Source organism: Hyla sarda, chromosome 5 (assembly GCF_029499605.1).
Source record: "Hyla sarda isolate aHylSar1 chromosome 5, aHylSar1.hap1, whole genome shotgun sequence".
NCBI lineage: Eukaryota > Metazoa > Chordata > Amphibia > Anura > Hylidae > Hyla > Hyla sarda.
Window position 1 is genome coordinate 297,025,178 of NC_079193.1, and position 26,461 is coordinate 297,051,638.

The window sequence follows — 26,461 nt, forward strand, 5'->3', positions numbered from 1 at the left end:
GCAGTTCATTGATTTAAAGCGCCCGCTTTAAATCATTAAACTGCAGCGGCTTATCGGCGTATAACACGCAGGTAGACTTTAGGCTAAAAATTTTTGCCTAAAAATTGTGTGTTATACGCCGATAAATACGGTATTTATATAGTTAAAGAACATTTTGGGGTTAGTTTTACTCTCTTTGGCAATAAGTCTTTATTTTTGCGGCTTTCATCTGTATTTTACATATTTTAACTTTTTCTCTATAGCTTTTTAATGCTTCTTCACTGCCATCCTGTTTTAGTAGTTTAAATGCTTTATTTTTGTCATTTATTCCCCCCCCCTTAACATTTTTAATCATCCATATTGGTTTTCTTTTATTTCTGACCCTTTTTTTCCCATAGGGTATATACATCTTACAGTGAGAATTTAAGATATTTAAGATATAAGTCTCCCATTTAGTGTCAGTATTCATATTTTTGAGGACATTATCTCATTTTATATTGTTAAGGGTTTCTCTGAGTTGATCGCACTTTGCTTTCCTAAAGTTCATTTTTTTTGTGGCCCCTTAAGAGAGTCCCTTTTTGAAGAACAAGTTATAATGTATTATATTATGATCACTATTTCCTAGATATCCTTCTACTTGCACGTTAGTTTCTCTATCAGGTCTGCTGGTTAATATTAAGTCTAGTAGGGCGCCCCCTCTGGTCGGTCCCTGTACCATTTGGGACAGATAATTGTCTTTAGCTATAGTCAGAAACCTGTTTCCTTTATGAGATTCACAGGTCTCAGTCTCCCAGTTTATATCAGGACAGTTAAAGTCCCCTATTATTATCACCTCATTCTGATTTTCTGCTTTGTTTATTTGCCTCAGTAATTGACCTTCTGCCTCTTCCATTATGTTTGGTGGCTTATAACAAACCCTTACCGGAATTTTTGCATTTTTATCTCCATATATTTCTACCCATAATGACTCCACATTATCGTTTTCCTCCCACATATTCTCCCGCAGTGTGGCCTTCAGACTGGACTTTACATAAAGACAAACTCCTCCCCCTTTCCGTTTTGTCCGATCCTTCCTGAATAGACTATAACCCTGTATGTTGACCGCCCAGTCACAGCTATCATCCAACCAAGTTTCTGTAATACCCACTATGTCATAATTTTCTTCAGACATCAACCACTCCAGTTCCTCTGTTTTATTGGACAGACTTCTGGCAATAGTTATCATGCAATACAATGGTGTATGATTTTTTTTCCTATGAAGCCTATCCCTATTAACTACTCTAACCCCTCCTCCACTCCACCCCCAGGTATATTACTAAGTCCCCCCTCTCTATCTACACTATCTTCCCCCTCTACGTTGTAGGTTCCCTCCCCCCCAGTCCCTAGTTTAAACACTCCTCCACCCTTCTAGCCATCTTCTCCCCAAGCACAGCTGCACCCTCCCCATTGAGGTGCAGCCCCTCCCTACGGTAGAGCCGGTATCCGACAGTGAAGTCTGCCCAATTCTCCATGAACCCAAACCCCTCTTTCCTACACCAGCTTCTGAGCCACATGTTTACCTCCCTGATCTCCCGCTGCTTCTCTGGTGTGGCTTGTGGTAAAGGTAATATTTTAGAAAATACTACCTTGGAGGTCCTTGCCTTAAGCTTGCAGCCTAAGTCCCTTAAATCATTTTTACGGACACTCCACCTACCTCTTACTTTGTCATTGGTGCCAATATGTACCATGCCTGCTGGGTCCTCTCCAGCCCCACCCAGCAACCTGTCAACCCAATCCGCGATGTGCTAAACTAGAGCGCCAGGAAGACAACACACTGTTCAGCGATCCTGGTCTTTGTGACAGATCACCCTTTTTGTCCCCCTAATAATTGAGTCCCTCACTACCAGTACCTGTCTGGCCTGCCCTGCACTCCTCCCTCCTTACTGGAGCAGACACCCCCCTGGCGGTCAGAGGCCTGCTGCAGTTCTGCTAGCTCTGAAATGGCATCCCCCTCATCTGCCAAATGGGCAAACTTGTTGGGGTGTGCCAGATCAGGACTAGCCTTCCTGACACTTTTCCCTCTACCCCATTTTCTAACTGTAACCCAGCTAACTGCCTGACTTTCCTGTACCTCCGTCCCACTATCCTCCCCCACCTCTACCCCAGAGAGTACCTGCTCAGTGAGCAGGAGACTCCTCTCCAGGTTGTCAATGCATCTCAGTGTTGCCAGTTGCTCCTCTAGATCCAGGATCTGGACTTCCAAATGAGCAACTCACATACATCTCGCACAACAATATGCACCCTAAAACTGCTGTTCAAGGATTGCATACATTGCACAAGATGTACACTGGACTGCATTTTCCAACATGGAGGCCATACTAGATTTGGGGATTGCAAGTATTAACAGTAACAAATATATAAAAATAAATAAAGATAAATAAAACAATCAATAATTAGTTCACCCACTCTCCACCTGCAGTCCCCTCCAGACAGAAAAAAGAGGGGGGGGAATACACAGAAACTCTCAATGCTCAGTCACAGTACTTCTTACAGTATTCCCTCCAGCTGTTGCATAACTACAACTTCCAGCATGCACGGAGAGCCAAAGGGCATGCTGGAAGTTGTAGAAGTATGCCTCCAGCTGTTGCATAACTAAAAATCCCAGCATGCCCTTCTGCTGTCCTTGCATGCTGGGGGTTGTAGTTTTTGCAACAGCTGAAGGCACACTGGTTGCGTAACACTGAGAGTTTGTTAACTCAGTGTTAACTCAGTGTTTTGCAACCAATGTTAGCTGTTGCATAACTGCAACCCCCAGCATGCACGGAAAGCCAAAGTTGTAGTTTTGCAACAGCTGGAGGCCCCCCCATGTGAATGCACAGGCTACATTCACACGGGCGGGGGTTTACAGTGAGTTTCTCGCTGAAAGTTTGAGATGCAGCAAATTTTCCTCTGCAGCTCAAACTCCCAGCGGGAAACTCGCTGTGAACCCCCGCACGTGTGTTTGCACCCTAAAAACACTATACTACACTACACTAACACAAAATAAAGGGTAAAACACTACATATACACATACCCCTACACAGTTATCCCCCCTCTCCCCAATAATGAGAAACATCTGGTACAGCACGGTTTCTAAAACGGACCACCAACTGTTGCAAAACAACAACTCCCAGTGTTGCCGGACAGTCATTGACTGTCCAGGTATCCTGGGAGTTTTGCAAAAGCTGGAGGCACCATGTTTGGGAAACACTGCCATAAGGTAATTTTGGTATCGGAGGCAAGTGTAATTCTTGCATCTGGGTCAGTCCCTATGCAAATCCCTAATTTAAGCCTCAAATGTACATGGTGCTCTCTCACTTCTGAGCCCTGTCGTATTTCAAGGCAACAGTTTAGGGCCACATATGAGGTATTTTCGTACTCGGGAGAAATTGGCTTACAAATTTTGTGGGGCTTTTTCTCCTTTTACCCCTTATGAAAAGGTAAAGTTGGGGTCTACACCAGCATGTTATTTCTAAAAATTTTTTATTATTTACACTAACATGCTGGTGTTGCCCCATACTTTTTGTACGTAAATTCCCCATATGTGGACGTAAAATGCTCTGCAGACGCACAACAAGGCTCAGAAGTGAGAGCACCATGTACATTTGAGGTGATTTGCACAGGGGTGGCTGATCGTTACAGCAGTTCTAACATAAACGCAAAAAAAACACCCACATGTGACCCCATTGGGAAACTACACCCCTCAGGGAACGCAACAAGGGGTATATTGAGCCTTAACACCCCACAGGTGTTTGAAGAATTTCCGTTAAAGTTGGGCATGAAAATGAAAAAAAATATTTTTTCACAACATTTTTAACCCCTTTCTTCTGAATATGGAAATGCCCCATATGTGGCTGTAAAGTGCTCTGCAGGCGAATTACAATGTTCAGAAGAGAAGGAGCATCATTGGGCTTTTGGAGAGAGAATGTGTCTGGAATTGAAGGCCATGTGTGTTTACAAAGCCCCTTATGGTGCCAGAATAGTGGAACCCCCATATGTGATCCCATTTTTGAAACTAATGTAATTAGGGGTACAGTGAGCACTTATACCCCACAGGTGTCTGACAGATTTTTTGAACAGTGGTCCGTGAAAATGAAAAATTTTATTTTTCATTTGCACAGCCCACTGTTCCAAAGATCTGTCAAACGCCAGTGCGATGTAAATGCTCACTGCACCCCTTATACAATTCTGTGAGGGGTGTAGTTTCTAAAATGGGTCACATGTGAGGGGTTTCGGCTGTTCTGGCACTACGGCAGGTTTGCAAATGCACATGGCCCCCGACTTCAATTTTCTCTCTCCAAAAGTCCAATGGTGCTCTTTCTGTTCGTAGACCTGTAGTGCGCCAGCAGAGCACTTAATGTGCACATATGGGATGTTATCTTAATCGGGAGAAATTGGGCTTCAAATTTTGGGGTCCTTTTTCTCCTATTACCTTTTGTGAAAAAGAAAAATTTGGGGTAACACCATCATTTTAGTGTTAAAAATCAAGTTACCATTTTCACGTCCAACTTCAATGCAAAGTCATCAAACACCTGTGAGGTGTTAAGGTTCACTATACCCCTTGTTACGTTCCTTGAGGGGTGTAGTTTCCAAAATAGTATGCCATGTTGTTGTTTTTTTTTTGTTGTTTTTTTTGCTGTTCTGGCACCATGGGGGCTTCCTAAATGCAACAGGGCCCCCAAAAACCATGACAACAAAATTTATTTTAAAAAATCCCACAGTTGCTCTTTCCCTCTTGAGCCATGTTGTGAGCCCGCTGAGCACTTTATGTCAACAAATGAGGTATTTCCATACTCAAATTTTGGGGGGCTTTTTCTCCATTTACTACTTTTAAAAATGAAAAAAAATGGGGCTACAAAAACATGTTAGTGTAAAAAAATGCTGATTTTGATTTTTCTCCTCCACTTTGCTGCTATTCTTGTGAAACACCTAAAGGGTTAACAAACTTTCTGAATGTCATTTTGAATACTTTAAGGGGTGAGGTTTCTATAATGGGGTCATTTATGGGGTATTTCTCACAGAAATGCCCCTCAAATCCACTTCAAATTTAACTGGTCCCTGAAAAATTTTGATTTTGAAATTTTCATAAAAAATTAAAAAATTGCTGCTATAATTTGAAGCCCTGTAATGTCATCAAAAAGTAAAAAATGTCAACTTAATGATGCAAACATAAAGTAGACATATTGTATTTGTGAATCAGTATAACATTTATTTGGAATATCCATTTTCCTTACCAGCAGAGAGTTTCAAAGTTAGAAAAATGCAAAATTTTCCAAATTTTCATAAAATTTTTTGATTTTTCCCCAAGAAAGCATGAAAGTAATGCTGAAAATTTACCACTATGTTAAAGTAGAATATGTCACGAAAAAACAATCTCGGAATCAGAATAAATGGTAAAAGCATCGAAGAGATGCATAAAGTGACAGTGGTCAGCAATGCAAAAAAAGGGCTAAGTCCTTAAGGTGAAAAACTGCTGAGTCCTTAAGGGGTTAAACTTAATGGATCCGGTGCAGATATCCCACGGTATAAGTAGGCATACTGTTCTGGTTGTTTGACAATGTATACCACAAACTATCTTTTATATATATATATGTGACCATGCCGAAACCCAAGGGGACACCTAGCCACAGAATAGTAAAATATTCTTAATCTTAAAAAAAATGAAAAAAAGTATATGTATATATATATATATATATATATATATATATATATATATATTGCTTTTTATGGCAAATAATTTTTATTTTATAACTAAACAGTCTCTTTAATGACATTTAATAACGCAAGCACCTTTTATACCTGTAATAACACACAGTTAATAGTTATTCCCCCTTTCAGTGATGCACTTTTAAAGCCTTATGGTACATCATTAGAAATTATGTTCTAATTCCCTCCAATGAATTAGCCACATTTCCTATCTTGCTAAATTCTGACCTTCACATGAGTTAGATTTCATGGCTGCATAATTTAGAAGATCCTCTGAGTTCTGTAATATAAATCAAACAGCAGAATGTATTAGCCGTATTACCCTCTATTGGCGAGATGTTGACATCTGGTCTCATCAAAGCTTTATAAGACTAATTAGGTAATTAACAGAACTCATACTATCAATGAACCCTTAACCCCAGTCATACAGACGACTCCTTCTCTACCTATGTCATAGATGTTCAAGGAATAAATTGAAATAACCTTAAATGGGGTATTATGATTAGAGCTCCACTGAAATAAGATCAACTTTCTTAACATCTGTTTTCAAGCTAAAATCTAGAGCAAAGCCTGCACCTCCTACAGTGTTTCTCAACCAGGCTTCCTCCAGCTGTTGCAAAACAACTCCCAGCATGCCTGGACATGTTGGTGCCAGACAGGCTGGTCTTAGTATTTCAGAAACTGCTGATCTACTGGGATTTTCACGCACAATCGTCTTTAGAGTTAACAGAGAATGGTTGGAAAAAGAGAAAATATCCAGTGAGTGTCAGTTATGAGGACAAAAATACCTTGTTGATGTCAGAGGTTAGAGGAGAATGGGCAGACTGATTCAAGATAATAGAAAGGCAACAGTAACTCAAATAATTACTCCTTACTAGTGTTGCTCACGAATATTCGCAATTCGAATATTATTCGCGAATATCGCATATTCGCGAATTCGCGAATTTCGCGAATATAGCGCTATATAATCGTAATTACGAATATTCGTTTTTTTTTTTTTGTTTCTTTTTCACAGTACACATCACAGTGATCACCCCTCTCTGCTTCCAGCTTGTGTGGTGTAAAGAAGGCTGTAATACTACTGTGTGAGACTGTCGTGCGAAAATTCGCATATGCGTATTTTCGCATATGCGAATTTTCGCGCATGTTAATTTTGTATATGCTAATATTCGCATATGTTAATTTTCGCATACGCGAATTTCCGCATATGCGAAAATAAAACGAGAATATAACGAATATGCGAATATTCGCGAATATATGACGAATATTCGTCCATATATTCGCGAATATTCGCGAATTCGAATATGGCCTATGCCGCTCAACACTACTCCTTACAACCAAAGTATTTTAATGTAATTAGGGCAACATATACATTATACATACATACATTCCATACATGAATGGTAATGAAAGACTGTGAAACAGTTGTAAAGTCAGTACGCCTCTACAATTGATGGGATTAAGCAGACGACCTGCTGCACAATCTATCATATAAACCTAGGATGCCTATGTTTGCCCACTTTAAATTATTCGCTAAAGTGTTGGTGTCCTATCACGGTATGGTTCATTAGGTGGCTGTCAGAATAAATATATCAAGACCTAACCCCTATTTTCCTGAGGGTCTCAGTCACACAAAATCGTTCACTGTATCTTCTGCTATACCCACATGTGGAGTTAAAAGAAGTATCTCATTTGGATATACCCAATAGTAGGCATTCTACTGGGTTTTAACTTTTTTCATTTTATATTTTCTAAGAAAATTGCACAATTATTCTATTAACCAATACATTTTATATTTTAAGGGAGATTCATTCCATGTTTCTAGGGTCAGTGCCCTGAGGGGGTCAATACCCAGAGGGTTTTTTGTATATTTATATCATATAGACCAAAATCTCTGAGGATTGTTTCCAGCATTTTGTAGAAAGTACAGTATGTCACAAGGATTGAAGGCAAAAGAGGGTCCAACCTAGTACTACCAAGATGTAACTAATAAAGTGACCAGTGAGTGTTCTTCTCATGACAGGGATACTTTAAAGGGGTACTCCAGCACTTAGACATCTTATCCCCTATCCAAAGGATAAGGGATAAGATGCCTGATTGCGGGGGTCGCGCCGCTGGGGACCCCTGTGATCTTGCACGCTGCACCCCCTTAAAATCAGTCCCCGGAGCGAGTACTCCTTTAAATGGCAGAAAAAGCATTGGGGTCCCATTATGGCCCTTGTATAATTGCCACCTCTGTACTCCTACAGCTGCTTCCCTCATGTTTCAGTAATGATCCAATATTTAGATTATATTTATTGTGGTCATCACTTAATTAAGAACCAGAAAATGGAAAACTGATTCCCAATCTGTAAAACTTTGCTCACAACAGTCGACAACCATAGTCAACAATAAGTGTGACATTTTCTTATTTCTTGTAGGTCTCAATCAGTGGTAGAACCTGGTACCTTGATGCACGAGGACCACAGAGACAGTGAAAACACTCAGCCGCTTCTCGCCCTGGACTGATCTCTCGGACATCACTACGTTCACTTTATAATTCACCAATGGGTCTTTTTTTTTCTCTTTATTTCTGTCACTTTGCGAAATTCTCACCAGCTACTTGCACAAGGTGCAAAGACTTTGTTTATTTCATTGCCATAGTGCCAACCAACAGGAGCAACTTTATAACTGTGAAGATTCCTTTACTGCCAAAAAGGACCCAAACAAAGTGCATTAGAGCCTTCCATATAGTAAGACATATACTGTACTGCCTAATGTAAATGAAATATAATATAGGGTACATTTTGTCTAGAAAAAAAAAGCTTATATGGTTAGTATTTTTATACCACGTCCTAGAGACAAATGAGGTTTCGTTTAGTTTACCAAGTAAATCACCAGCAAAAAGTTGGCAAAATATAACAAAGCTAAACAAATCTGAAGTAAAAGTCATGTTCTATCAGTTTAGTAGTGCCAAGTATTTACCCAACACTTTTTTTTCATAACTTAATTGGAACTCGTTTTGCCCAATTTTATTGGATATGTAATGAATGTTCTTCGCATCAAAGGAAATCTGTTCACATCTACACAAATGAGATTGATTGTATGCAGGTTTGCCTGATTGATATTGCCTTTGTTTTTAGTATATCAGGGAATGGCCCTGTTTTGGTGGTCCGCACTATACACTACACATTAAAGGACATTGCATTTATATTAAATATGCTTTTATTTGGTAATTACTTAAGTAGATTATCATTACTAGTTTTATAAGGCTGAATTCACATTATTATAAAAACAAGTGCACATATCAAATATATTCAACTGATTGAATATTTAAACATGAGGGGGCATGGTAATCCACTGTTTACATATAGAGTGGCATATGTTGGAGGCAAACAGTGGAAAATTCTCCCAATGTATACCCCTGATATATACCCCTGATGTACACTGACTTATTTTCCAGTAAATGTTAAGTATGTGAGAATAAATAGATCTACACACAATAGCTGAGTGAATAGATATAAAAATTACAAAGCAAAAAAAGTGCAACAAGACCAGTAAAAATCAAACAAGATACAAAGAAGTAAACCGAGATGAGACATCAAGACATACTTATCTATAAAGTCTTACACCAGTCTGTTGGGTATCCAACAAACACTCGGATTTAAGAGTAGCTTGACTTCTGAATGCTTACATAGTGCCATAGTAAGGTAGCCCTGGGGCTCATGTGCACTGAGTTTTTATACCTTATCTCCCTTGTTAATTTTAAAGAAAGAACATTTACACACACCCTTAGATTCGAGCAGGCGCAGATCAGCTTAAAGGAAAACTGTCAGCTTTCTCCCCCCACACTAACCAGCGGTACATGCTGGTAGTACGGGGGATGCTGATCAGTTTGATCCTTACCGTGCCCGGATCCGCAGCACCGTTTGGCTGTAATCTTCTATTTTCAGTATATGCAAATGAGGTGCTAACTGGCAATCTTACGTCAGTGCCTCTGGCCACAGCGCCGCCCAGCTAATCAATATTCCTCCCCTCCCTCCGCCTCTCCCTCTTCTCCCTGCTCTGTAATGAAGAGAGAGGGGAGGAATATTGATGAGCTTGGGGCGCTGCGGCCAGTTAGCCCAATCGGTGCCAGATAGCACCTCATTTGCATATACTGAAAATAGAAGATTACGGGCACGGTAAGGATCAGCATCCCCCCGCACTACCAACCAGTACCGCTGGTTAGTGCGGGGGGAGAAAGCTGACAGTTTAAGGTGGCATTTGTTTTCAATAACTGTTCGGCTAACTTTCTTATACACATGGACATTCAGCACATATGAAGGTTTGTGTGTTGTTCATGGGAAGAGTTAATCCACAGTGTTCTTCATGGGAGCGATAATCCACAGTCATCGCTGGTTTCATTTTATCCCTTTCTAAACAAAAGGATCGGGTAGCGAAAATCTGTGTCTCCACTGAAATTATCTGTCGGTGGAGAGTTGGGAGGCTACCATAGACCTTCCAGTGTTGGTCAAACCTGGTGGCAAAGGATTTTAGAAAACACTCAATAAACAAAGAGGGCATAGTAAGGATTAAAAGTAAAGAACAAAATACAAAACCCTTTCAAACACATTTCATAATTTTTTTTTTTATTACATATCCTCTCCCTGACCAGATTTCTAAAAGAACGTTTTGCCTGGACAACCCCTTTAAGAAATGAAAGCTTTGCGCTGGTTGGTTGCTATGGACAACTAAGACAGTTTTGTTGTAGAGAGTTTTTATTTAATCCCCCCAATGCTTTTTATTTTGTCACACTTTTAGGATCCGTGGCATTAAAAAAAAAAAAAAAAAAAGTGCAGCATACTCTTGGTAAGGTGCTTTTTGGGACATTTTTCCTATAGGCTTATCTATAGGACTTGAAAAACACCAACAAAACACTTTACACGTATAATAAACTAAAACATACCACCAAATACATACACTAAATTTCATGTTCAATAGGAAGAGGGTCATGTGACACATCAATCTTATTGGGAATTTCACAAGAAAAGCAATGATGTGCTTGGTTTTAATGTAACTTTATTCTTTCATGAGCTATTTACAAGTTTCTGACCACTTATAAAATGTGTTCAATGTGCTGCCCATTGTGTTGGATTGTTAATGCAACCCTCTTCTCTCACTCTTCACACACTGATAGCAACACCGCAGGAGAAATGGGCAAAACAAAAATTGGAACAGGACCCTCAGTTTACGCAGAAGATTTTGTTCAGTGATGAGGCAAACTTTTATGTGAATGGTGAAGTTAACAAGCAAAACCACCACTATTCGTCTGACACTAACCCACATTGGATAGATCCCTCCAAGACTGTTGGAACACAAAAATTGATGGTATGGTGTGGTATATGGGGTACAAAGATAGTGGGGCCATTCTTCATCAATGGAAACCTCAAGGCCACTGGATATGCGAAATTGCTACATGATGATGCGTTTCCCTCTTTATGCACTGAAGCTGGCACGTTTCCTGAGTTTTTCCAGCAAGATGGTGCACCACCACATTATGGGGGAGATTTATCAAAACCTGTGCAGAGGAAAACTTGCCCAGTTGCCCATAGCAACCAATCAGTTTACTGCTTTCATGTTTATGAAGGCCTGTGAAAAATGAAAGAGGCGATCTGATTGGTTGCTATGGGCAACTGGGCAAGTTTTCCTCTGCACAGGTTTTGATAAATCTCCCCCTATGGGTGTCAGGTCCGAGCATTACTAGATGAACAGTTTCCTGGAAAGTGGATTGGTCGTCAAGGGCCAGTTGAATGGCCCGCAAGGTCTCCCGATCTGACCCCCTTAGACTTTTATCTTTGGGGTCATCTGAAGGCAATTGTCTATGGTGTGAAGATATGAGATGTGCAGCACCTGAAACTACGGATACTGGAAGCCTGTGCTAGCATTTGTTACGCCGAGCGCTCTGGGTCCCTGCTCCTCCCCGGAGCGCTCGCGGCGATCTCCTCTCTGCAGCGCCCCGGTCAGACCCGCTGACCGGGAGCGCTGCACTGACATTCACGATGGGGATGCGATTCGCATAGCGGGACGCGCCCGCTCGCGAATCGCATCCCAAGCCACTTACCCGTCCTGGTCCCCGGCTGTCACGTTCTGGCGCGCGCGCCAGCTCTCTAAGATTTAAAGGGCCAGTGCACCAGTGATCAGTCTAATTAGCCTCCACCTGCTCCCTGTCTATTTAACCTCACTTCCCCTGCACTTCCTTGCCGGATCTTGTTGCCTTGTGCCAGAGAAAGCGTTTAGTGTTGTCCAAAGCCTGTGTTCCAGACCTTCTGCTATTGCTATTGACTACGAACCTTGCCGCCTGCCCCTGACCTTCTGCTACGTCTGACCTTGCCTCTGCCTAATCCTTCTGTCCCACGCCTTCTCAGCAGTCAGCGAGGTTGAGCCGTTGCCGGTGGATACGACCTAGTTGCTACAGCCGCAGCAAGACCATCCCGCTTTGCGGTGGGCTCTGGTGAAAACCAGTAGCAACCTAGAACCGGTCCACCGACACGGTCCACGCCAATCCCTTGCTGACACAGAGGATCCACATCCAGCTAGCCGAATCATAACAGCATTTCTCCTGCGGTGTTGCTATCAGTGTGTGAAGAGTGGGAGAAGAGGGTTGCATTGACAATCCAACACAATGGGCAGCACATTGAACACATTTTATAAGTGGTCAGAAACTTGTAAATAACTCATGAAAGAATAAAGTTACGTTAAAACCAAGCACATCATTGTTTTTCTTGTGAAATTCCCAATAAGATTGATGTGTCACATGATCCTCTTCCTATTGAAAAAACAAACGTTGGATTCAAAATTGCCGACTTCAAAATGGACGCCATGGTCACCACCCATCTTGAAAAGTTTTCCCCCTCACATATACTAATGTGCCACAAACAGGAAGTTAATATCACCGACCATTCCCATTTTATTAAGGTGTATCCATATAAATGGCCCACCCTGTGTATATACTTGTTGATTGAAATCCCTTGGCTTAGGAGTCCAGTGAGCAGCCTCCAGTGGGAAAGTTCATGTACATTCTTCCTTATATGAGTGTGCATATACAGTAGATAGGTGTCAGTCACTGATTAGGACCTCCCCCTGGACTCCTAAGCTTAACTGCGCAGAGATGCATTCTGCTGTCACAGAAAAGATGCAGACAGGACTGCATTGTTCCCTCTTTTAAAACTCTAAAATCTACAACTTTAAAATGTAGATTACAACAACATATTTGGCTTTATTATCTCCTTGTTCTTTTTTTTTTTTTTATCACTTTTTATTCTCCTGACCTTTCCTGATGTGCCAGCAAGGTGATACCACAAGTGTGGAAATACAGTGGCTATAATGCATTGTGTGGTTGGCATACTCAGTTCTGACCTGTGTAACATATATAGGTGACGTACCATTTACCCTAAACTGGCCTTCATCAATTGCGATTCACTTACCAACTCTGTTCTCCTTACCAAGCAATGCTGAAAATGAATGTATAATCCAGACATCACAAACTAAACCCAGGAATAACAGTATGACCCATGCACAGCAGTATCTTGAGCAGGGGTAGGAAATGACTGGACTGTAAATGTGCCCCAGCATGCTAGTTATATGGATACATAAATTCTAGTTATTTAACCGATACTTGCTTTCCTATGGTCTGCCAACATCATGGTGCTGTAGGCAATATCAAGGCATCATTCCCTTAGGCAGTCCTGATAAACTGACTACTGCACAAGGGATCCGTAAAATATGAAAATTAATTTGTAAAGTGTTTTCCAGAATTGATGATATTGATGACCTAGCCTAGAGCGATTGTGGACCAAATAGGCTAATGTCACCCTGTGTAATAGGGCCGGTGATCAGCTGATAAATGGCGGATCACTTTGATTTGCCCTGCTAAAAAATAATCTTTCTTCAGCCCCCATCTCCGTGTGTAATAGGGCATGTGAGACCCACGAATGATGGCACAAATTATTGAGCAATCATCTATGCGGCTCTCCTGACACCATAGTCAAGACTTGTAATATGCACAGAAAATGGGCAACGATCACTTGTTTACACGGAGTGTCAGGCCGTGTAATAGAGCCCCTTAGAATAGGCCATCAATATCAGTATGGTGGGGGCAGGAGGTTTGACTGAAAGCCAAGGGAAAGTACAGCACAAAAGAAGAAAGAACTTCCAGCTCCAATATTGCTCTTTTTCAGCCATAAAAATGGACAATAGGACTGAAATGTGACGGCTTTGTCCGATGATGAGATTTTATTGAACTAACCAATAATGCTAGAATTTTTTTGTCTTAGAGCTTCTTTGTTCTTTTGGTCTCCACCAATGGCAAAGTCTTCGAAAAACCTTCAAAATCTTCCTAACTTGAATAGTCAGTAGCTGTGGGTGCCTGTACAACCAACTAGGCAATGTTTTTTATTTCCTCACAAGCTTTAGTGACTGTGCATCTGAATTTCAGGCCATTCTACTAAACTATAATAAGAAAAAGTAAGGGTATGTCGACCTCTCAAGGAGTACTCCGCCACTAGACATCTTATCCTCTATCTCCACAGTCACGGTCACGACCCCCTCCATGCTCATGTCGGCCATCACGCCCCCTCCCATAGACTTGCATTGAGGGGGGCGTGACCATTATGTCACAAACCTCCGCCCCGCATCGCTCCGTGCACCGTGGGGTGCCGCAGCCGAGATTGTAAGGGTCCCCAGCGGCAGGACTCCGCCATCAGACATCTTATCCCCTATCCTTTGGATGGGGGATAAGATGTCTAGGGACGGAGTACCCCTTTAAAGTGAACATTCATTGACTGTTGTTAGCAGTACCATGATAGTGTCATACAGCTCGGTTTTTCCCCTTAAACTAGGGAATAAAGGATAGAAATCTGAATAGCAAGAAAATGGTGACAGTGTGAATGAGTCTTTAGTCTTTTGTTTGAACACATGACAACTATTTAGAATCATTTGTACTTAAAATGTGAACAAAACGATTCATAAGGAAAATGTAAGGGTCAATTCAACAGTTATATCTCAAGTGCCAAAGATTCTATTTGCTTTCTTTTATTTGCAATGTTCCTCACCATGTAATAAAATTTATGCTATAACTTATTTGCTTTTACTTGACTTCTTTTAAACATGTGAAACCTGGATGCCTACATTATACAGTCTGAACCTTGTTTTAAAGCGTACTCGTCAGATCCAACAAAAAAAAGGTTTTTTAAATATATCACTAAGTACTTAATCCTGACCTGTACAGGTCTCCGCCCCCTCCCTCAGTATGCTGTCTGCTCACATCTCCCCTAGTATTAGCAAAACTACAACTTCTCCTATTGGATCCTGCTCTGTGTTGTTCTACTTGCATACCGATTGCATGCCCTGAGCACATGATCGGTCAGAAGTCCTTGGAAGCTAACTGTAACGCCTGCATTCAGGCTGGACACGCTGGGTGTGAGCGTTCTTTGCTCATGTCCCCGCTGCCGGTGGGGCTGGGATTCGCATCGCGGGACGTGCCCGCATGCGAATCCCAGCCCTCATGTTCCACCTCTCCATGTTCTCGCAGCCTCGGCGCGCGTGCCCCCGCCTCCTAGGGCGCGCGCGTGCTGGAGCTCTTACTCTTAAAGGGCCAGTGCTCATTTAATCAAGTGTCTACACCTGCACCCTGTCCTTAAATATCAGCTCCTCCCTTGGTTTCCTGCCAGATCTTTGGTTACCTTGTGCTCTTGTGAAAGTCTGTGTCCCTGTTACCGTGTTCCTTGCTACCTTACATACCCAGCTACCTGTGTGGACGTGACCTGGGTGCGCCTGCCGCAGCAAGGCCATCCCGCTTTGCGGCGGGCTCTGGTGAAAACCAGCGGCACCTTAGACTCCGCTCCCTGGCACGGCTCACGTCATCATTCACACAGGCCCAGAGGATCCACCACCTGCCATGTCCCGTTACACTAACATCACAGTGGAGGGGTGAACATTTTTTTTTCTGTCACTAAAATGCAAAGTTAGAGAAACAATTGAAAAGTAAGGCTGGGTTTACACCCAACAGTACTTTAGAGGTATATGTTGGCATAATATTATGGCAGAAAACCCATTGATTTTAATAGGGTAAAGGCTACTAGGCAAGATGATCCACATTTTCCCAATAACTGACAGGTGATCAAACATTAGGAATTTTCTTAAAGGGGTATTCCAAGTTAAATCACTTATTCACTATCCAAAGGATAACATAAGGAATGAGTGTTTCATTTTTCACCAGGGTCTAAACCAGGGATGTCAAACTCAAATTCATCGGGGGCCGCATCAGCAGTGTGGTCACCCTCAAAGGGCTGGTTGTATCTGTAGGACCCCTCCCCCCCCCCCCACATACCGTATATGCCGGCGTATAAGATGACTGGGTGTATAAGACGACCCCCAACTTTTACAGTTAAAATGTAGAGTTTGGGATATACTCGCCATATAAGACTACCCCTCCTACCGCAATGTACAGTACCTTGTAGTTCCCCCCACATTAGGTAGGCAGCATGTTCCCCCACATTAGTAGGCAGCATGTTCCCCCACATTAGGTTGGCAGTATAGTTCCCCCCACATTAGGTAGGCAGTATAGTTCCCCCCACATTAGGCAGGCAGCATGTTCCCCCACATTAGTTGGCAGTATAGTTTCCCCTACATTAGGTTGGCAGTAAAGTTTCCCCCACATTAGGTTGGCAGTATAGTTCCCCCCACATTAGGTTGGCAGTATAGTTCCCCCCACATTAGGTTGGCAGTATAGTTCCCCCCACATTAGGTTGGCAATATAGTTCCCCCCACATTAGGTTGGCAGTATAGTTCCCCCCACATTAGGTTGACAGTATAGTTCCCCCCACATTAGGTAGGCAGCATGTTCCCCCACATTAGTTGCCAGCATGTTCCCCCACATTAGTTGGCAGTATAGTTCCCCCCACATTAGATTGGCAGTATTGTTCCCCCCACATTAGGTAGGCAGCATGTTCCCCCACATTAGTTGGCAGTATAGTTCCCCCTACATTAGGTAGGCAGTGTAGTTCCCCCACATTAGGTAGGGAGCATGTTCCCCCACATTAGTTGGCAGCATGTTCCCCCACATTAGTAGGCAGCATGTTCCCCCACATTAGTTGGCAGTATAGTTCCCCCACATCAGATGGCAGTATAGTTCCCCCTACATTAGGTAGGCAGAATGTTCCCCCACATGAGTAGGCAGCATGTTCCCCCACATTAGGTTGGCAGTATAGTTCCCCCCACATTAGGTAGGCAGCATGTTCCCCCACATTAGTTGCCAGGATGTTCCCCCACATTAGTTGGCAGTATAGTTCCCCCCACATTAGGTTGGCAGTATAGTTCCCCCCACATTAGGTAGGCAGCATGTTCCCACACATTAGTTGGCAGTATAGTTCCCCCCACATTAGGTAGGCAGTATAGTTCCCCCCAAATTAGGTGGGCAGTATAGTCCCCCCCACCACCACATTAGATTGGCGGTATAGTTCCCCCCACATTAGGTAGGCAGTATAGTTCCCCCCACATTAGGTAGGCAGTATAGTTCCCCCCACATTAGGTAGGCAGTATAGTTCCCCCCACATTAGGTAGGCAGTATAGTTCCCCCCACATTAGGTAGGGAGCATGTTCCCCCACATTAGTTGGCAGCATGTTCCCCCACATTAGGTTGGCAGTATAGTTCCCCCCTACATTAGGTAGGCAGCATGTTCCCCCACATTAGTTGCCAGCATGTTCCCCCACATTAGTTGGTAGTATAGTTCCCCCCACATTAGGTTGGCAGCATGTTCCCCCACATTAGGTTGGCAGTATAGTTCCCCCCACATTAGGTAGGCAGCATGTTCCCCCACATTAGTTGGCAGTATAGTTCCCCCCACATTAGTTGGCAGTATAGTTCCCCCCACATTAGGTTGGCAGCATCCCCCCCTCCCTCCCCACAGACATACAGCCTCCATCCATATACAGTGTATGGCTGGAGGCTGTATGTCTGTGTGCTGGCCCCACTGTGATCCGGTCACCGCTCCTCCGGCCCGGGGTCACATCTATTGCTATGGCCCATGGACCATAGCAGTAGGTGCCAGGACTGGTTGATCGGTGACCGGTCACTTACCAGGGCCTGCGCGCGTCCTCCTGTTCCTCCCACGTCTCTATGGTTGTACGCGCGGGACGTCACTGACGTACAACCATAGAGGCGGAGGACCAGGAGGACCGAAGGAGGATCACCGCGCATGCGCTGAAGAGGCGGCTTTCTTATTAATTTATTTTTTTTAAAGCGCAAGATTAAAGGTGAAGGCTGGCGGCGGGCCACATGACCAGGTCTGGCGGGCCGGGTGTTTGACACCCCTGGTAAACACTGGACCCCCTGTAATCTCCACAATGGTGCCTGACAGCCACTGCTACATTTTAGTAATTGTTTTGTTATATTTCCTCAAATATCAGTTATGCTGTGAACTATAGCACTATCCACATAAATAATTAACCCAAAAGTGAATTAATACTATTATTGTTATTATTATGTCTGGCTCTCCCATAGAGAATTTATGGAGCATGAGCCGACTCTACACTAAATGCAGCAGGAGATTTGAGTTCGAAGACGACCCGCAACGATCAGACACTTATCTCCATCCTGTAGATAGTGGATAAATTGTTACATGCAGAAGTATTTATGCAATATTGAGCCTAGTAAAAACTGTAGGTTTTCAAGATTATTTTATAACATATACCGTAATAAAATGGATAATTTTATAAATTCTATAAAAATATGTAAAAAAAAAAAAACTGGATTCAAACAACCGATCATTTTTTAATGACACATACCCCTTAAATATAACAAGGCCAATGTGAATATCATTGATTATCTTGTGACAATGGTGTCAAGAGGGTGACATATTAGGCAGTGTGTGAATAGTAGGTTTGAGAATGGATGTGTTGGAACCACTAAAAATGGACAACCATAAGAATCTGGGTGACTTTGACAAGGGCCCATTTGTAATAGCTACTGGGTCAAAGCAACTTTTAAATGGAGGGGTCCTGTGGAGTGTTTTCAGTGTGAAGTCATTAGCATCGAAAAACAACAGGTAAGCCTTTGATGGGATCCAATGCTCATTTATACACATGAGCAGTGAATGCTACCCCATCTGGTCCAATCTCATAGAAAAGCTACTGTAGCACAAATTGCTGGAAAAGTCAATGCTGCTGTTAGAGATGAGCAAAGTTAGGCTGCTTTCACACTATAAGAATTCATCCGTAATGAACGTCCGTCATAAAAATCTTGAAAATCGGCCGTTAAACGCCCGTTAGAAAATCCCATTAAAGTCTATGGGATTTTTCTCTTAGCCGTTTTAACCCGTTATCGCCCGTTAATAATTTAACGGACGTTATTCAACGGACGTTATTTTGTGACGGGCGATAGTAAGAGGAGAAATAGTGCAAAATGTCACAAAATAACGTCCATTATTAATAACGGGCGATAACGGGTTAAAACGGCTATTAGAAAAATCCCATAGACTATAATGGAATTTTTTAACGGACGATTTTCAAGATTTTTATGACGGACGTTCATTACGGATGAATTTTCATAGTATGAAAGCAGCCTTACAGTAATTTGATTTGTCACAAACTTCTCGGCTCGGCGGTTGCTGACTTTAGCCTGCATAAATGAGTTCAGCTTTCAGGTGCTCCGGTGGGCTGGAGACTCTCTCCTAGGACTGTACCCACCTTTTCCAAGTAAGTAAGTGCCTACAATGGTGACATGAGGATGAGAACTGAACCACAGAGAAGTGGAAGAAATCTGATGTTTTCTTTTGCATCATGTGAGCGAATGGGTGCATGTGTGGCAAGAGATGGCACCAGGATGGGCTATGGAAAGAATGCAAGCCAGCAGGTGCCTTGATGATGGTCTGTGCAAAGTTCTGCTGCATTCATGTGAAAGTACTGTGACGATCCGACTTGGGGATTAGCTCTGGGATCGTCCTGGACCACGCCACAGGATGCGTTTCTTCTCAATAAACCAGCAAACAAACGCTTATAATGCAAATCTGGCACCTTGCCAGTTTTATTAGACAGGTTGCAGGGAAAGAAATAAACAAAAAGCAGGAACAAAACAAAATCCTAGACCGTCTGGTCACTGACTAAACAGATCAGCTTGTCCTGACTAACAACCGCTGAGCTTCCCTCAGCCGGTTAAACATATGTCCCCTGCAACCTTCTACTCACAATTCATGTCACTCTCTTTGAGCCACTCATAGCTCGGGCTGTGTACTCCTCAGCAGGCTCTGTCTCTTCCCTACAGCCCACATGCTGTCTCCTAGGAAGTCTCCATCTCATATACACCTCCCTTCCCTCCTGCCTCATTACTTAAGAAGCAGGTGAGAGCTTCTGCAGGGTGAGCCAAGGAAATACACCCTTTCCTTGCCACACTGCCACAGTACCAACTAAACCAATTCATAGCAGCAGAATTTCTTGATAGCAGTGGCCTCTTCCAGCAGGGTAATTGGGGAGATTTATCAAAACCTGTGCAGAGGAAGAGTGGTGTAGTTGCCCATAGCAACCAATCAGATTGCTTCTTTCATTTCCCACAGGCCTCTTTAGAGGCCTGTGGAAAATGAAAGTAGCAATCTGATTGGTTGCTTTGGGCAACTACACCACTCTTCCTCTGCACAGGTTTTGATAAATCTCCCCCAATGTCTCTGTTACTCTGCAAAAATAGGAACAGTTTTTTATAAGAAGGGATTGTAGTTATTACTTCTGCATTATCTGATCTAACTGTAATATGCAAATCAGGTGCTTAGCACAGACATCCTGTTATAACAGTTTTAGCCTTATTTTGTGGAAATATCTATATTTTACACTGTTTTTACCATATATGGTAAAGAACTGATACGTCCCAACAGTAGCCCTTTAAAAATAAAAAGGGAGGGTGATGAGGAGAAAGTAAATATATTAAACATGTTTTTCTCCATTGTATTCACAGAAGAAAATAAATGTCAGGTGAAATGCAGAAGGATAAGGTAAACTCTCCATTAAATGCAATCTGTATATCCCAGAAGTGCTGCCTTAAATAGATTAAATAATTCAAATCACCAGGTCCAGATGGAATACAGTTGCCCGAAAAAGTTAAATTTCCCCTGTTTTTTTTTTTTTTTTTTTTTTGATTGATCGCTAATAGAATGTGGTCTGATTAATTACACACAAACAGTGTTAGGGCCCATGCACACTATGGAATCTCCACATGAAGGAATTTTGGGCAGAGATTTCATGTGCAGTCGGCCCTGCTGGAATGAATCGGTGCTATGACCCCCTGTTGACTGCAATGCAGAACTGCGCCAAAAGAATGCAAATGTTCATTCTTTGGTCAGAGTTGGAATTGGAACTTCCAGAAACTTAGCAGTGTACATAGTGCAGAATCCCACTCAAGACAATAGGAGGCTGCTGCACCAGAATCTCCGCCCAGAGAAATTCCGTAGTGGGCATGGGTCCTAACTCTTTATGCTTTTCACAGAGCACACTGTGTAAACATTCATATAAAATATATGTAATGTTATATATGTGTAATTTTTAGTTCTATACCCTATACAAATTGTTCTGTGGCCCACAGGACTCTAGTTATGCCTATGAATCTAATTTATATTAATATCTGTGGAATGTGATGGAAAAGCAAGTCAAATCCATGGAGACAAAGAGTTAATGTAGGAAGAGACTTCAGCTTACCTTCCTTAAGGGCTAGCACTTGGATCCACACTGGCCAGGTGCAAAGTACATCAGAAGGAAGAAGCAGATGATCCAGCGCACAGTAAAATTGTTCTGTAATGTCCCAGTCAAGGCTGGCGTTAGGGGGGGGTTGCAACCCAGGCAATTACGTATGGCAACCTGGCCGCAGTCACTTTAAAACGGCGGGTTTGCGGGCTGTGTGAATAATATGATGAGTGACGTGTCCTGCCGGGTCCTCTATGCGGCGTCAGGGACATCACTCCTCATTTCCTGCAGCGCCGGTGTAGTGAAAAAAACTGTGTCGTGAAGCATTCTGTGTCCGGCTGCAGGAAATGAGGAGTGACGTCCCTGACGCAGCAGAGAGGACCCGGCAGGAGACGTCACTCGTCATATTATCCCCACAGCCCACAAGAAACTATACTGCCTATCTAATGGGGGGGAAACATACTGCCAACCTAATGGGGGGGGGGGGGAACTGCGACCTAATGTGGGGGAACATACTGCCTACCTAATGGGGGAGAGGGACTGCAACCTAATGTGGGGGAACTATACTGCCAGCCTAATGTGGGGGAACTATACTGTCTACCTAATGTGGGGGAACTACAACCTAATGTGGGGGAACATACTGCCAAACTAATGTGGGGGAACTACAACCTAATGTGGGGGGAACTATACTGCCAACCTAATTTGGGGGAACTATACTGCCATCCTAATGTGGGGGAACTGTACTGCCAACCTAATGTGGGGCAACTATACAAAAATATAAAATTGTACTATTCTGATCCCTATAACTCTTTTATTTTTCTGTATATGGGGATATGAGGCTCGTTTTTTGCGCTGTGATTTGTAGTTTTTATCGGTACCATTTTTGTTTTGATGGGACTTTTCAATTGCTTTTTTAGATATTTTTTATGGTATTTGAAGTGACCAAAAATGTGCAAATCTGGTTAGTGCACTATTATGACTTTTGGGGCCACTCTTTTGATTTTGTCCAGGGCCACGCTAAGCCTAAAACTGGCCCTGGTCCCAGTATAGGACATGGTCCTGTACTACCCTTAGGCCCTGTCAGGTTTAGACCCTCTGTGACCTGGGGGCTCCCCTGTAGGGTATCCCCTGTTGTTTACAGAATGTTGTGTGTATTGCTTTAATGCCTAGACAGTATCCTAATGTATAGGTAGTACAAAGGGAGGTCTAAAGGACCTGCGTAAGTCTATCACATGTTATGTTATGTAGTCACATGACTTGTTGTCACATGTTCTCCCAGAGAACACCAGCTTAACCCATGACCAGCAGCTTGACCAATGGGTTTTAGTCCAGCTCCCCACTATATAAAAGGGCAGCCATTACAACTCACTCTCTTCTGAGATTCCATCTGCTACTGAGCACAGCAACCACCAGAGATCTCAGTGCAAGTGATCAGCTACCTAGGAGGCCACAAAGCTACAGTCATTCCAGTAAGTCTCAAGTCTATGTCTGCTGTCACTGAAACTAGTCAAGTTCTGCATATAGTCAAGTCAAGTCCAATCTCAAGTCAAGTTAATTACAAGTATATTGGTCCATCAAGCTGTGAGGTCCTTCTGGGTCCTGGCCAGCTCTCTGGGAAATCTGGCCTTAGCTGTGAAGATAATTCCACCTGTCTTCCTTCCATACTCAGTAAAGCCTCCATTTGACCATAACTGGTTGTGGACTCTCATTTCACTACTAGCAACTGGGATAGCGGAGAAACCAAGTGTGTGGTGTTCCGGAACCCTAAAACCACACTGGCGTCACGAACACTAGGGGTTGACAACATCTTGCCCCAGGGGTTAATACTTACACTGCTGCACCCGTGGTCCCATCATACACCTGTGGGTCACCGCAGTTCCTTTATTATTAAACTTTTTAAAACGATACATCAAACTGGTGCCAATCACAAGCAAAGCCCCTAGACGCATTTCAAGCGCATGCTTTTTGAGTTAAAGGGCACATGCGCTCAAAATGCGTCCAGGGCCTTTGTTTGTTAAACAAGTGGGATTTAGCTGTTTTTAAAGTCGGATAGTAATGGAACCGTTTTACTGTACACCACATCACCAGCTTCTTTCTTTCTAATCCATGGAGATTCCACCTTACATTTACATGGAATAAAGGATCTGACACCATCAGAGGTCAAGGGTGAAAGCTGTTATGGCGACACGAGAAAGCAGTGTTAGGTTTAATGTTATAGCTTGCAAACACAGCTTGTACTGCATGATTTCAATCTATTTCTGAAACCCTTTTATTAAAGATAATGAGCAATTTCAAGGTGAGTAGTTTTTAAAGTAATTGGTAACAATCATTTTGCAGACTCTACAATACATTATAAACACAATGCACCCGAGACTTCATTAGATCTGATTTTATACCTTGAATTATAAGGCGTCTGTGCTATCACAGAACAATGGTTATTGTGTGTTCAAGTGTAATACCATAAAAAGACAACAATCCATTTACCTTTGCTTCATACTATCAGCATTTCATATGAAAAATACAAGAAACGATACAAAAAAGGTGCAAGTTACGCTTAAATCTTTTATTAAAAAATAATCCAGATTCCGAAATAAGGACACAAAAACAACATGATACGAAACAGTTTTATTTTGAGGTCTGAATATAGTTTTGTCTCTTGAACAGGACCCTCGGCAGGCGGCACACTTTCCATTCATTCTCTATGGAAGTGCCAAGGAGACCTGCGTGCTGTACACTATGCTCACACGGGGGAACGCCACACAGAGACTCTCCATGCGGACATTCCACTGAATGTGGAGTGCCAGCATAACATGGCGGCGCTAGGACCGCTTGGTATTGCACCGTCTCATAGACGGCAATGCATTCCGTGCGGAGTCCGCAGAAAGAATAGACATGTCTATTCTTTCTGCAGACAACGGAATTTCATAGCAGATGTTTCCGTCACGGAAATTCTGCTATGTTTAACAGCGCAGCAGAATCCCATTAAATTTAATGGGACTCTGCTGCTGCGGAATCTCCATGTGGAATTCCAATGCGGAATTCCACTTGGAAATTCTGCCGTGTGGGGAGATTTATCAAAACAAGTGTAGAGGAAAAGTAGCTGAGTGGCCCATAGCAACCAATCAGATCGCTTCTTTCATTTTTATAGAGGCCTTTTTAAAAATGAAAGAAGCAATCTGATTGGTTGCTATGGGTAACTGCACCATTTATCCTCTACACAGATTTGATTCATCTCCCCCATATTCCCCATCCTGTGGATAGGGGCATAAGTTGTTTTTCCCCCGACCACCCCTTTAAAGGCTCGTACACTGGCTGGTTATAGAGCGAATTAGAATTATTTTAGGAACGCTGGTTCCTGTGTTTGGCTTGCTGGTCAGCTGACTAAATCTTTTCTGCAGCCATTTAAATTATTACTATCGGCTACACATCACCCCCTGTAAACAATGGAAATGCGGCCAACAAGGATTAAGTTAAAGGGCCACACTAGTGATCAAGTCTTCTGAAGAATCACCAAGATCTGCAGCCCGTCACCATAACATGGCCCTTAGAGTATACTATATTTGTTATTTTGTAATAGCTTGAGCAGTGTTTTCCAACCAGAGTGCCTACAGCTGTTGCAAAACTACAACTCCCAGCATGCCCGGACAGCCTTTGGCTGTCCGGGCATGCTAGGAGTTGCGGTTTTGCAACAGCTGGAGGCACCCTGGTTGGAAAACACTGAGCTTGAGAGTCACAGGTTTAAAGAGGTACTCCAGTGGAAAACTTTTTTTTTTTTTAAATCAACTGGTGCCAGAAAGTTAAACAGATTTGTAAATTACTCCTATAAAAAAAATCTTAATCCTTTCAGTACTTATTAGCTGCTGAATACTACAGAGGAAATTTTCGTCTTTTTGGAACAAAGAGCTCTCTGCTGACATCACAAGCACAGTGCTCTCTGCTGACACCTCTGTCCATTTTAAGAACTTTCCAGAGTAGGATAAAATCCCCATAGCAAACATATGCTGCTCTGGACAGTTCCTAAAATGGACAGGAATGTCAGCAGAGAGCACTGTGCTCGTGATGTCCTTTGTAGTATTCAGCAGCTAGTAAGTACTGGAAGGAATAAGATTTTTTTTTACTAGAAGTAATTTACAAATCTAATGATAATTTGTTATGGTCAGCGCTATGGGACTTATTTGTATATATATATCTCTATATTAAGTGTATCTGATTGTAATAGTAGTAAGTATGGTAGCACTGTATACTGTAGTACTACCGAACGGCAACAAAAAACGCAAGTACATTTGAACATTCAAAAAATCAGTACAACCCATAGCGAATGCTTATTTAATATATAGCGTTTATTTAATAGCGATTTCTGTGTATAGATATCAATACAATCCGAACAAGTGGGAAACAATAGTATCCATCATAACACTATCTACAGTATACAGTGCTACCATACTTACTTCCATTACAATCAGATACGCTTTATGTAGATATATATATATATTTATATATATATATACAAATAAGTCCCATAGCCCTGACCATAACAACTTATTTTTATTATCTTTCTAAATAAACATGTATGTTTTTGCGGGATTGCATACGTTATGGTCTAGCAGCTCTACAGGATATAACCCCATGTCCACAATTGTAGCGCTCCTGTCATTCTTGATTATTACATTTTCTAATTGACAAATCTGTTTAACTTTTTTGCACCAGTTGATTTAACCCCTTAAGGACCAGGCCATTTTACACCTTAGGACCAGAGCGTTTTTTGCAAATCTGACCACTGTCACTTTAAACATTAATAACTCTGGAATGCTTTTACCTATCATTCTGATTCCGAGATTGTTTTTTCCTGACATATTCTACTTTATGTTATTGGTAAAATTTTGTCGATACTTGCATCGTTTCTTAGTGAAAAATTCCAAAATTTGATGAAAAAATTTAAAATTTTGCATTTTTCTAACTTTGAAGCTCTCTGCTTGTAAGGAAAATGGATATTGCAAATCATTTTTTTTAATTCACATATACAATATGTCCACTTTATGTTGGCATCATAAAATGTACGTGTTTTTACTTTTGGAAG

General features: G+C 42.2%; 1 protein-coding gene across 2 annotated transcripts in view; it reads left to right on the forward strand.

Annotated features, from left to right (window-relative positions):
* The window catches only part of CLVS1 (clavesin 1), a 125,854-nt gene extending 115,127 nt beyond the window's left edge, over nucleotides 1–10,727 (forward strand). For both annotated transcript variants that reach the window (XM_056522022.1, XM_056522020.1), the window contains exon 6: nucleotides 8,124–10,727. In XM_056522022.1, the coding sequence (XP_056377997.1) occupies nucleotides 8,124–8,211 (88 nt within the window). In that variant the 3' untranslated portion in view covers nucleotides 8,212–10,727. The remainder of the gene's footprint in view (nucleotides 1–8,123) is intronic.
* The last annotated feature ends 15,734 nt before the right edge of the window (nucleotides 10,728–26,461 follow it).